The following is a 14,356-nucleotide window of genomic DNA, read 5'->3' on the forward strand; positions in this document are numbered from 1 at the left end:
AGGGATCAAACACTGGTCATCATTAGACTTGGTGGCAAGTTCATTTACCCACAGAGCTATCTTACTGCCCCCAACAATAATTTTGATAAATATTGTATTTAGCAGATATTCAAAGAGATAAGCACGGTTCATAATTTGGAAGACTTGTAAAGAGCAGTGTTGAAGACTTGGCATCTGACCTGCATCTTTTTTTTTTTTTTTTTTTTTTGGTTTTTCGAGACAGGGTTTCTCTGCATAGCTTTGCGCCTTTCCTGGAGCTCACTTGGTAGCCCAGGCTGGCCTCGAACTCACAGAGATCTGCCTGGCTCTGCCTCCCGAGTGCTGGGATTAAAGGTGTGCGCCACCACCACCCGGCCCTGACCTGCATCTTGACAGCTGAGTTACAACTTAGCTAGCTGGAAATAGAGAATGATAACATCAATAGAAATGTGCAGGGGTGGGAGAAATGGTGCCTACCATGCAAACAAGAGGACCAGGGTTCAGATGCCCCCAGAACCCACATGATTGCCTGGTGGGCATGGTGGCTTGCCTGTAATTTCAGCCTCAGAAGGCAGAAACAGGGCTCTCCAGAGTAAGGTACCTATTAGACTAGCCATATTGTTGAGCTCTGGGTTTTGGTTGAGAGGCCCTGTTCCAAGGAAAAGGGCAGAAGAGTCATTGAGGAAAATTGCTGATTTCAACTTCAGGTGTCTATATTCACATGCACCAGAACAAAAAATATGTGAACACACAGAGACATGCTCATTAATATCATGCACACATACACATGAAAATGAACAGTGTGCCTTAGGAATTATATTTGCTCTCCATTTCTATATCAAAACACCTAAGGCTACCTACAAAAAGGTAGATTTATCTAACAGTCTGAACAGCATGGTGCCAACTCTTATGGGGGTGCCTCTTGGCAGTGCCACATCGGGGTGCAGGGGAGGGGCGGCGCATCACACCTTCATACAGAAACCAGAGAGGGCTTGCCGTTTTACGGTAACTCGTCTTCTTGGAATTCACAAAACACCATAAGGCCCCCCAATGATCCCAGGCCCTCCCCACTAAAGGTTCCACCACCTCATAATGCCACAACACTGGGGACCCACTTCCAAAACACGAATCTTAGGAGGACAAAGCTAGGGTGGAAGAGTTAACTGAAACCAACGTTTTTCTCTTCCTTTATACCACTTTCCTCCTCCCACCCTTTCTTGTATCCATTTCACAAAGTCTAAAAGAAAGGAAGTTCAGTTACATAGACAACATGGAAATACCACGTAAGTCAGGAGCCAGGCAGCCCTGGTTCAAACCCTAGCTCCCCTAGGCCTGCCTTGTGACCAGGGTGAGTTCCTTGATCTCTCCACGCCCCAGTTTCTTCATTGGGAAGTGAGGTAGAATAGTGTCATCTTATTTGGTGGTTGTAAGGACTAGATTGACTGATGCTGTGTATACACGGAGCAGGGAGTCCAATGCCACCTGTGCTCATTAGTTATATTCATTTTACCTGCACATATGAAGTGGGTTATTGGAAGGGAAGCAAGGGATCCCTTGCTGCTTCTCCTTCCACTCCTCTTCTTTTTAAGGGAAAAAAAAAAAGTTTAAGCGGATAAGCCTCATGTGGCAGCATAGCACTGACTATTGAGAACTTGAGAAGACCAGTATCATTCAGAAATGGAAGTCAATGTCACAGAGAAGCCCTTCTGCACCTTAACCTGTGTGTTCGGGCTGCCTTCCGAGGGAAGCAAGCTGTAGACAGGAATGGAACAGTTGGAAGTTTCCTTTTGTGGTTTGGAGTTATTCTAAGGCAAAAGCCATGCTTACTTATGACAAAAAACAAGTCACTTGCCTGGCGGTGGTGGCGCACGCCTTTTATCCCAGCACTCGGGAGGCAGAGGCAGGCGGATCTTTGTGAGTTCGAGGCCAGCCTGGGCTACCAAGTGAGTTCCAGGAAAGGCGCAAAGCTACACAGAGAAACCCTGTCTTGAAAAACCAAAAAAAAACCAAAAACAAAAAAAAAGTCACTTGAGCCTAATGACCTTCCAGTACAAAGACACTGTTCTTAAGAATAACACGAGAGAATGCTAGTAGGCAGAGTAGTTTGCTTTGCTCCCACAGAGATGGCCACCAACACAAACCCAAACACAAAGCTTTCATTCTGCCGTGTTAGTAATAACCAACGTTTTTGGTTGTTGTTGAAGTATAATGTCCAAACAAAGAAATGTATGTTATCTATAAAGGAAGAGTTTGGGTGACTTTTTGTTGGACTGTACACACCCATGTAACCAGCACCCAAATGGAGCCCAAGCATATTTAGCACCCAAGACACCTCCTTCATGCCCCGTGCCTATCCCAGGAAATCACTGTCCTGATTTCCAGCAGCATCAATGAGTCATTCTGTTTTTCTATTTTGTATAAACCAATCACTACCCTATTGACTATTTCCTAGCTATTTTAAGGAAGAAGAGAAAGCACTTTGAGAAGTTTTATTGTAGTGCTAGTGAATTTAATAAAGCTTAGGTAATTTGCATTTTTTCAATAGATGGTATTGTTGAACTTCACTTAAGAGGTGTATCTACAAGAACAGTGATCGTGTGTGTGTGTGTGTGTGTGTGTGTGTGTGTGAGAGAGAGAGAGAGAGAGAGAGAGAGAGAGAGAGAGAGAGAGAGAGAGAGAGAGAGAGGTCATGCAGTTAATTATTCTTTAATCTATTCGTCTTGTTTCCATTATCTTTCAGGTATAAAAACCAGGTGCCTATCAATGTCCATGCAAACCCGGGAAAGTACATCATTGAAAGTCGGTATGGAATGCACACTCTTGAGATCAGCAAGTAAGAGAACATCGGTGCTTGTGTGTGCCACCCAGTAGTCACTTGGGGAAGCACCTTACCACTCCAGGTCATAGACAAAATCTACTGGTCTCAGTGCAATGGTTATTCATTTATGTTTCACTTGATGCAAACATATAAGGTAACATGCATGACTAAGTCTGCCATGCCCACAGTACCCCCAACATGATCTCACATTTGAATTTCATAATAGATGACAAAATGAGTATGTATGTTTTGATTTATCCTTCTCTATATGAGCATATCCTATAGAGATTATTAAGAAGGTAATTGCCTAAGTAGGCATTTCTATGTCAGTATAATCAGAATTCCAAACCCACTGTACTGTGTTCTTTTATTTTTAATTGACAAAAGGCATAGAAGCTGGGATGGGTGTCACTGAGAGCTGGATAGACTGAGAGAATGTCCTTTCCTTCAGCTCATCCAAAACTATGAGATGTATCAAGGTTAAGCAAAATTTGAAATGGAAGCTCTATTGAAGCTTCCAAGTCATTAAAATGTATAATGTTTCCCAACATTATGTGGATGAGAGAGCAAACAAGTGCACACCGTTTCAGTTCCTACAAGGCCCATGTGCTGAGCTGTAAAAGGAACTGACACTGATCATCAAGACTGACAGCTTTCTCCCCAATAGAAGAGTTGGCTCGATACATACTGGGCTTCAGACAGAACCCGGGTATCCCTGACATTCACCAAGCTCTGATCCGAAATGGTATCACTTCTGCTGAAGCAGCAGTGAATCTTGTGGTTGCTTTTTAAAATTAAACAGCTCTGAGAAAGGTGATTGTATTTACCTCCCTGGAGTCTAATGTCTTTTCATGTCTGCAACACGTAAGTGTATCACAGATGAAACTACACAAAACCCCGAGAAACAAGGAAGAACACGGGAACTAGTGTGACTAGACACAGAAGAGCCTACTTTGAAATCTCAGCCTGACCTCTGTGAGAGTGTTTCTCCCTTGTTCCGTCTTTGGAAGACGTTCCTATACCGTTTCTGTACTATAACTTAAAGGAACACCCAGATAGTACTTGACTTGTGTTCTACTATGAGCTGGAACTCCAAGTGGAGCCCAACACCAGTAGAACCAAAGTATGAAGTCGCTTGTGTTTGGAAACTAGAACACAGAATGGTGTGTAAGACCAGCCTTGCTCAGGTTTGTGCCTCAGGGAGGCTGTGGGAAACTATCATGAGAAGTTGTTTCTTTCTGTTCCCTGTCATCCTGATACAGGACAGCATGGAGCAACCACACTCAGGGTCGTTACCTGCTACAAAGCTATGCGTGGATGGGCGTTTTCTCCTTCAGTAGTACGAAGCAGTTATTTGCTGTGTAATTTATAGCCTTAGTACTGGGCTAGCTTTTTGTTTGGCATTTTAAATGAACCAGTGTTAGAGTCACAGTAGAGGTTTTCTTCCTGCCCTACTGCATTGTGAAAATTAGTAGATAATTTGGACTATATAGTGTCCCACAGGACCAGAGATAGTCCCTTCATCAAGAGTCCTAAAGAGGTACAGGTCAGCCACTGATTTGCAATCTGCTATGTTAGCCAAGACTTTCTTGACGAAACAGCCACCAGTTCCAAGGAGTCACCACCACAGTTATTCATTTCCATGTGTTTCTGCAGATGTGACTTTGAAGACACGGCTCAGTACCGGGCCTCAGCGATGAATGTTCAGGGAGAGCTCTCGGCATACGCCTCTGTTGTGGTCAAGAGTAGGTTTGCCCTTGCTTTGTTCAAAGTGGATTGAAAACTCCTTCCTGTGCTAAAAAGTCAGGCAATCACAAAGCAGCTCGCGTGTTCTCCTTTCTTCTCTAGGATACAAGGGGGAGTTGGATGAGACTCACTTCCGTGCGGGAGCGTCCATGCCTCTCAGCTGTAAGTTTAACAGCAGCACATTTGCTACATGTCATTGTTATGCAAGGTGTAGCACAGTAATGCTCCAATTTCAAACAGTGTTCTGAAGCCTTGAGTTTAGGGAAGCAGCATGATTTTTAAAATGATGAGATAAATTCACAATGCTTATGATGTATTAGCACTTGCCAGGATGGATATAATACCACCCAGCCATAGTTAATTTGTTTTTAAATTCTTTGGTTCCTATTCTGTTTCCAAGTTTAATTGTTTTTTTCTTTATATTTTAAAAGTAGCCTGTGTGTGTTTGTTAAACTGATCGTATGCTCAGAATGAAAAGGACAGTCCAGCCCTCACTTACACATTAAGTCATGAATGGTGGTTCTGAACATACTTAACACTAATACTTTCTTCTGGCTTCATCTTCCACTTAACTGGCTAGTTTGCTGTCTGTAGATTACCTATTCCTTGACTTCATGAATGACTCCTAACTTCAAAGTTACAATCCCTGGTATCAATCCCGGGGATGGAAAGGATCTTTTCCCTTCACATCAGTAATTCTGAAATCATGGCATCGCTCCCAGAGTCCCCATGATTGGCCTGATTTATCATTTCCCAGTCCCCTGACTTTATCCTGCTCATTCCCGTAGCCAAATCTCTCCCCTTTTCTTCTTCTCTTTCAAGCCAGGTTCTGAAATCCCAGCCTGACTCTGTTTCTTCCAGTGTGTCTTCTGATTGCCTCCTGACTTAGTGCTTCTGTTCCTAACATACGAAACACAAACATCTCTGTATGCAGTAGGTAGATGAACGTGCATCACTGGATTCCAGTAAAACCATAAATATGGACACTGAAATTTGGATTTCCTATGACTTTTCACAGACCATAAATACTAGATTTTTTTTATCCTTTTCAACTATCAAAAACTCTAAAAATAAAACCCATTCTTAATGATACCAAATAGGAAGCAGTCTGGATTTGGCTCACAGGTTCCCCCAGACACTACCATTTCCCCCAGATGGAAACCATATTTGATACAGGCCTGCAGACGTGACAGTGGACTGCTTTGTCTCCTGGTAGTTAGAACTGACTTCCCATGGAATACCAAGGCACTCTCTTGATGGTCCAGCTCAATCCCACATCTGGAGAAGTTAGAGCCTGCCTGCATCTCCAGTTGGGTTTGGGACCTTAGGGATGATAAAGAACTTCCTTATAATTCTCCTCTGTCCCCCAGGGCAGCTCTGGAATCACCTAGCCTCTGAAGATTGTGCAGGATCTGAGCCAGTCAAATCTCTCAGGTTTCATTGGAATATTATCACATAGAAATTAGGCAGACTGGAAATGTTCTTCCAAGAGAAGCTATTTCCCCATTGGCTAGTGGTTACCTGGTAACACACAAGTTCAATGTATTGGTTGAAAACCAAAGTTATAGAAAGTTCTATGGGTGAATATGGGCAGACGTATAACCTTACCTTGGAGTCACACACAACAGTTTCTTCTGTGGAGAACATAATGATACTTACCTGATAGAATCATTATGGGCTTATCTGAACTGATAGTTACTACTTAGAATATCTGACAGAATTGAACTCAATGAAGGACAGGTTGTATTCTCAAGATAATGTTTCAAGGCCCTGGGAAAAGAGACAAAACATAACAAGAAAGGACTCAAGAACTAGACTCTGGCAGTCATGGGCTTGTGAAGTGATGGCATTAGCTGTCTGTTCTCTTCATGAGTTCCTATAATCAGAATGAGTTTTGCTATCAGGTTCTTGCAAGGAAGAGACTATGTGCCCCATATGAAGTGCCTGGCACACTAGGTAACCTGTCTATATGTGGCCATTTCTTTCCTAACCCAGAAGAGTTGACAGGATGTAGACATTTGCCTAATCTATAAATACTTCTAAGAGTGATCTTTGAGAAGTTATAATATTTTAAACTTTTAGTATTTTCCTATTGATGTTTCTTATAATATTTTATATAGATCATAAAAGAAAATGAAGTAACTTTCTGAAAAAAAAGATATGAATAATTAATAGGGCTGTTTTATCCCAAGAGTGTAAGCAGTAGGATTTATCTCAAAATCTAAGATTAAAAAGCCCCTAAATTATAGCTAAGAAGTCTAGGCTAAATGTTGTTACATGTGACCCTTTAAATTGTGTTCCTATAATAATAATATGGACATTTAGCTTATATGATCAATGACATAAGAGTTTTTACACATATGATGTATGCATACATGTATTTCTTATGTAGAACTTGATTTTGCCGACATAATTTGGTCTATTTTTTTGCAGCTACTCTCTGCCCATGCTTATTAAAAATTCGGCATCCCCTTGGAGAGACATATCACTGGTGTTTGTTTCTGTTGTGCCCAGTTGCTGTGACCCCTTACGGTTATGCATCCAAGTTTGAGATCCACTTCGATGACAAGTTTGATGTGTCTTTTGGGAGAGAAGGAGAGACGATGAGTCTGGGCTGTCGTGTGGTCATCACTCCCGAAATTAAACACTTCCAGCCCGAGGTCCAGTGGTACAGAAATGGTGAGTCTTTCGACTGAGTCCTTACTTTGATTCTTATTAAAAGAAGCATGTGGGCCAGTTGCAGATCTGCTTCCCGGGGCTAGGAGAGCCTGTAAGCTGAAGACAACACTCTGCTGTACTAAGTTTTTAACATACATTTTAAAACAATCACACACACACACACACACACACACACACACACATATATGTGTGTGTGTGTGTGTTTATTCTCTGAGGCAGGGTCTCACTGTGTAGCCCTGATTGTCCTGAAACTCACTATGTAGAGCAGGCTAGCTTCAAACTCAGAGATATGACTGCCTCTGCTTCCCCAATATGGGAATTAAAGGTCTGAGCCAACATGCCCAGCTAAAATATATTTCTGAAGGTAATATTTTCTTGTCACCAAGTAATATGTGTAATAAATTACCAAAAACCTGTATATTTACTTTGTAAGCTAGGTTACTTGATAAAATATTTTTCCTTATAGATATCATTTATAGGAGTTGTATAAAACTTTAAAAACATATATAACATCATGAAACAATTAAGTATTATTAATTAATCAGCAGAGTAAATTCTCAGAAGCAATTTAGACATTTAGGTTTTATGAGACAGGATTTCTTTGTGTAGCCTTGGCTGTCCTGGCACTCACTCTGTAGCCCAGGCTGGCCTCGAACTCAGAGATCCACTTGCATCTGTCTGCTGAGCTGGGATTAAAGGCCTGCACCACCACTCCTGGCTAGTAATCTTATGTTAATGTGATAGTCTCTTCATAACTTAAGAGTTTATAGTAAATATATTCTTCATACAAAATATGTAGACTAGTACAATAACAGACACAAAATAAATAAAAATTATCCTCTTTGCTGGGGAATGTAAATGTTGCCACCACATAGGACTGCTCTGGAAGGCTACCTGAGCTGAGTTCAATGCTATGTAGCCATTGGCTTGACATTCATATCATTTTATTCTTTTTTTTTAATTTTAATTTAATTTTATGTGTATGGATGTTTTGCCTAGATATATGTTTGGGTATTATGTGTATGCCCTGACAGAGGAGGCCATTAGGTCCCCCAGAACTGGAGTTATAGATGGTTGTAAGACACCATGTGGGTGCTGGGAATTGAACTCAAGTCCTTAGGCAAAGTGGCTAGTGTTCTTAACCACAAAGCTATCTCTCAAGCCCCTCATTTTATCTGCAAACTTACATTTTATATGTGAAGCCCTATGGGACTACAGAGCGTGCACAGAACAGAGAAGACAGGCCGAGTGGGAATATAGATAATCATAGGCTCGGGTTAGTGGTGGGCCGTGGGCAACATGCCCTCTACGCTGAGGGCCTGACCATCAGGTGTAGTACATGTGAACACCTGGGGCAGTCTGGGGCCCCTAAGGTTCCAACATGCTGGTTGGGACCATGACCTGACCCAACTAGAATTAGCAAGGTCATGGTCCCAGCAGCAGCAACAAAGTGGCTGTGGCCCCAGACAGAACAGACTCTACAGGAAAGAATAGGGGGACCCAATAGGAGGTAGTTCCCCCACCTACCCCAGAACTCATTTCTAGGGGCTATGGGCTGGAAACTAAACACAAGCACGCACGCACGCACGCACGCACGCACGCACGCACGCACGCACGCACAGGGACAGGACTGAGTAGCCTGCAGCAAGCTTATCTGTGAAATACCACACATCCCATTGAGCTCATAGACTGAAGGAGAGCGAGTGAGGAGGTTAGTCTTCTTCTGAGTTTGGAACCTTTGGCTCTGAGTCTTAAAATACAATTTAAAGACTGTAGCATTCAATGGAAAGACCATGTTTTTCATGTAAGTTTCTGAGTGGGCCAGTTATTAACAAAAGGAACAGTTGTAGAAATAGTTCTTCCTTTTGCTGAAAACATAGAGATGGAATGCATAAGCAGGAATTTAGAAGTCATATGAATCATGACTTCTAAAAGTTAAAGGACATACCAGAATAAACATTAAAATACAATTGTATAAATTTACATTTAAAATTAAGTTCAGATAATACAAAAAATGGTTGTACAATTGAGTCATTTTAGAAAAAAATCTTACTCAACAGTCACCAATTCTAGAATATTAAGATTTTTATTTATCTGTTGCATATAATTATGGCACTAATTTTTTTTTGTAGTTTCTATGACCCCTGTTATAAGTAACAGGATATTTTTAAATGAAGAGAGGCTATCTTCATTAGGGTTAATATTGCTGTGATGAAAAACCACAGGAAGGGTTTATTTGGCCTACAATTCCACATCACAGTATCACTGAAGAAGTTAGGCCAGGAACTCAAACAGGGCAGGAACCTGGAGGCAGAAGCTGAGGCAGAGGCCATGGAGGGGTGCTGCTTACTGGCTTGCTCATCATGGTTTGCCCAGCCTGCTTTCTTATAGAACCCAGGACCACTAGTCCAGGGATGGCACCACCCACAGTGGGCTGGGCCCTGCCCCATCAATCACTAATTAAGAAAATGCCCTGCGGCTGGATCTACGGAGGCATTGTCTCAGTTGAGGTTGATGACTCACTCTAGCCCGTGTCAAGTTGACATAAACCAGCCAGCACAGCGGCAAAACTCAACACTTTGAACTTCCCTGCTCTTTGAACACAGAGCTTTACATTTTAATTTTGTCAGATGTTACAAATCATGTGTCTGCCATGGAGCCCCTCACTTCTGTCTAGCATTTTCCCTAATATGAAACACACCAGGGTGGCTTAAAGATCTAGAGAGTTCTAAGAGTCAAGTGACCTTTAGTGTGGAAGAAAGGAGAGAGGGAGGGGTGAAGTGGGGAAGAGGGGGAGCTAGGGAGGGTCACGTCAGTGAATCTGCTTGTTTCTTACATCTCTAGGAGCACCTGTTTCTCCGTCGAAATGGGTGGAAACGCACTGGAGTGGAGACCGGGCAACGCTCACGTTCTCTCACCTCAACAAAGAAGACGAAGGCCTCTACACAATCCGGGTGCGGATGGGAGAGTATTATGAACAATACAGCGCTTACGTCTTTGTTCGAGGTAAGACTGGCAAAAAGCAGAACACACAGTCACACTCCAACCCTGAGGCCACGGTCAGTCCAACATGTTATAGTAATGGTCAGAGTCCTTAAAAAGTCCTCCCAATAACCCGGAACGGGACTAGGCCGAGTACAAACTGATCCTCACAGGCACCAGCACAAGGGTAACTAGTTTCCAGACCGTGTCTGTCACTATCAAGAGGAGGCTGTCCTTAATGTCGCTAGGACAATGAGTGGAGCCTCTAAATTCTCATAGTTTAGAAACCTGTCTTAGTTCATGGAAGCTGCCACGAAAGACTCAACATTGTTTGGAGACTTCCTCCTTAATCAGCACCTCAGAGAGCAAACGTATTATTTCATGCCAGACTCCTTCTTGTGGCTTTGATTTGATGAGGAAGGAAACACGTGTGGAACTTAGTTCTCACACCACCTTTTCCCACTCGTGTCTTGAACGGGCCGGGTATGTTCAGCGACATGCTGCTCTTCATGGGATCCTAGCACTTTCAACCTGTGCTCTATGTTTTTTCATGTAATAGGCATGTACAGCCTCAGGAGACACAGAATAGCCTCAAGGAAACAAAGTGTATTCTACTCGCAGGTCTCAGAAGTGGGAGGCTCCTCAGGGCCACATGGGAAAGCACCAGGGTCAATGGCTCCAGAGGCCAAAGGTCAGGAACTTGGGAGAACTTGGACTGTGGCCTTCACTGGAGTTGTCCAGAAAGGGAGAGGTGTAGGCTTGGTGGTTAGATTGACTTTGGGGGGGCTCTGAGCTGTGGAGGTCCTCTATAAGTGCCTAGTTAAGGGTAGAGGGCAGGTAGGGGTGCGGGAGGCTGGTTGAGAATGTTTCTCCTGGGTGGTGTGGACCAGGTGGAGGAGACTCGCTTGCAGGACGCTTGTTCTGCATGTCCAAGCCCTCCTGTGGAGAGAGGTTGTCATCCCTAAGCTTCAGATAGTCTGGGAAGGAGCAGCCTCTCTGCAGCCAGAAAGAGTAGAGGACATCAAAATACAAAGACAATTATAAACAATGTAGAGGATTTACTAATTTTTATCTCTCATAGGCATTTTGATGTAGATGGACTTGTAGATGCCATCCTGATGTCTTAACAATAAGATCAAAGACTCCCACTAGCTCTGTAATTAGAACCTTGTATCAATATAATTGATTTATTCTGGCTGGGTGGTTGTGGTGCATGCCTTTAATCCCAGCACTCTGGAGGAAGAGCCAGGTGGATCTCTGTGAGTTCGAGGACAGCCTGGTCTACAGAGCGAGATCCAGGACAGGCACTAAAATTACACAGAGAAACCCTGTCTCAAAACACCAAAACAAAAAAAAAAAAATTGATTTCTTCTGAAATCTCATGTCTTTTATAAATTTTAAAGCATTGTTATTACTGGGTTCAGGAGACAGCTCAGTTGGTAGACTGCTTGCCAGGTAAGCATAAGGACCTGAGTTCAGATCCCCAGCATCCGGCGGGGGGGGGGGGCTTCCACCTGTATGTCCAGTGCTGGGGAGACAAGATAAGAGGGTCTGTGGGGCATCTGCCCAGCCAATCTTGCTGAATCTGCTGGCTCCACGTTCAGTTAGAGACCTTGTCTCAAAAAGTAGGGTGGAGATTGACCAAGGAAGATGCCCAACATCAGCCTCTGGTCTACACACACATCAGCACACACCTGCCACATGCATACAATACACGCATCAGCACACATTTGCACACATGCGTATAATACACACACACACAATCAGCACACACCTGCACACATGCATACAATACACACACATACCTGCACACATGCATACAACACACACACACACACACACACACATCAGCACACACCTGCACACAAGCATACAATACACACATATACCTACACACATGCATACAACACACACACACACACACACACACACCACAAAATTTAATTTAAAAAAAAAAAACGCATTGCATTGTTCTTACAAGGGGCCTCAGAAGGACCTGCAAACCACGACAGTGGTTTAGGACACACGTCTTCTGATGCCTCAGCTAAGATTTTGATTAGGGTGCTGGCTAGTGCAGAAATGAGATAACCACTGAACTTTCCCTCATCAGTCCACGGTTCCTCACTTCCTGGCCCTTGCTAAGTCTGTCACTTCAGAGGTCGGATGGGGGCCCTGTTGGCTCTGCTCAGGATGATTGTGCAGTATCCCAGGTCCCCCTACTTCATACTGTTGTCCCAGGGGCTGGGGCTGGGGCTGCTCACATCTCTTCTGTTTGGTGAACAAACGTTTTGTATATTCTGTGTACAACACTCACCAAGGACGGCTCACGTGTTTCCTGGCAACACTCAGTGGTCACAACACCAAGCGGAAGCAGGAAGAATGCGTTCCAGGGATACGTAGTACTCTGTCATACCCATGTTGAACAATGACCAAAGAACACTAGATTTGGTCACGAACTAGCAACTGATGAAAGATGTATGAACATCTGTAACATCTGGGAAATGTGTCAGTGTCTTTGCCACAGAAGCATTGTGGGTAAAGTCAAGTATTGCTGAGGGAATGGAGGAGGCAGCCTTCATAAAGGTTGCTATGGAAACAGGCTCGCTGAGACTCATCAGCAAGTTAGGTTAGCCAAACAACCTGGATCGGCTTGGCTAGATAATGGCTGAATATGCCAAGTCTTCTTTCCCTCTTGGTGTCTTATCTCAGCCAACCGGAGAATATCTCTAGTTATGCAAAACAACAACAAAGGCAGAAACAAAATCCTTTGGTGGCCTTGTTTTGGGAACCTGGCCTGGCTGGGTTGCTCTGCATTTCTCATGTAGCAGACGTACAACTGTGTCTCTGCCAGATTTGGACGAGACTTCATATGACTGGCTCCAGATGCAGAGAAGGGGCCAACATTTAAATTTTACACACCACTTTTCATACTCCACAAATTAAAGAAATGGAAGGATGCTAAAATTTATCAGATGTTAATATGAAAGGATTGAGTAGCTAACGGTGGGGGGAGATTTCAGCAATTATACTGTGAACTTGACAACTTTTAGAAAAGTTTATTTTTTATATTACTACTACTGTTGTCCTGTTGTAAAGCTCAGGGACTTGTATGTGCAGAGCCAACCCTCTGCCACTCAGCGTCATCCTTTACTTTATTGATCTGAAATGAGGTATTGCAGAATCTTGAAAACATCTTTACTTAGGTATAAACGCACATGAAGTTCTCCCACGTTGACTGCACACTTGAACGTTTGTAAATACACTTGCAGAGTTAACAGTCACCACCATAACTTCCCTCTCTAATATTTCCATCACTCTGAGCTGCCCTGAGTCACTCCCATGCCCAGTCATGGCTTTTGCAGCCACAATTTACTCTCCATGTCTACAAATTTTCTTCCAGAACGTCTTTGCACCTCAGTGTTCTTCTGAGTCTGCCTTCCTTCACTCAGCGTTTGGAGGTTCACTTATGTCATAATACCTACGGTCGCCTGTCCCTTTCTGTTGCTAGATTAGTATTCCAATGTGTAGATGTGCCTCATGCTGTCTGTACATCCACTAGTCGATAGGCAACAGGATTGTCCCTACTGTGTAGTGTTTTTAAGAGTGCTAGCACGATCAATATTCATGTTCGTATTTATGGGACAGTTTTTTCATTTCTCTTCAATATATACACCCACATGCTGAATTGTTGGGTCATACTGCACGTTCATATTTAACTTTTTCGGAACTACAAAGCATTTCAAATGATATCTTTATGTGTTTTTAAACTTTTCCCATGGTGGTGTGAAAAGCTACTAAAAGGCATTCTTCTGGGGTTCTGGTGTTTTGACTGCTTACAGAATAGCTTCTATATCAGCACGGTCAGTATGTAAAAGACCATCTTCTGTAGAAACATTGCAGAGCTGAGCACATTCAGACAGGTTTTTATTACACAGATAATATGTGTATTGTAAAATACAGATGTTACAAACAAACAATAAAAAGAGAAGAGCCACTAATAAGTTATCAGAAATACTTAAGGTCAACACTTGTTACATACCCTGTTCTACCTTAATCCCTCCCTACACAAGTGCTCACACACACACACACACACACACACACATTATAAAGTTACAGATGATGAGACAGAAACATCATGCAAATGGCATGCAG

At 43.0% G+C, this 14,356-nt stretch overlaps 1 protein-coding gene across 4 annotated transcripts in view; it reads left to right on the top strand.

Moving 5' to 3' along the window:
- Positions 1-14,356, top strand: part of Myom1 (myomesin 1) — a 119,464-nt gene that overhangs the window by 26,738 nt on the left and 78,370 nt on the right. For all 4 annotated transcript variants that reach the window (XM_037210185.1, XM_028874076.2, XM_028874074.2 and 1 more), the window contains exons 6-10: positions 2,720-2,812; positions 4,454-4,542; positions 4,646-4,705; positions 7,058-7,222; positions 10,067-10,228. In XM_037210185.1, the coding sequence (XP_037066080.1) occupies positions 2,720-2,812; positions 4,454-4,542; positions 4,646-4,705; positions 7,058-7,222; positions 10,067-10,228 (569 nt within the window). The remainder of the gene's footprint in view (positions 1-2,719; positions 2,813-4,453; positions 4,543-4,645; positions 4,706-7,057; positions 7,223-10,066; positions 10,229-14,356) is intronic.

Source organism: Peromyscus leucopus, chromosome 13 (assembly GCF_004664715.2).
Source record: "Peromyscus leucopus breed LL Stock chromosome 13, UCI_PerLeu_2.1, whole genome shotgun sequence".
NCBI classification, from domain to species: Eukaryota; Metazoa; Chordata; class Mammalia; order Rodentia; family Cricetidae; genus Peromyscus; species Peromyscus leucopus.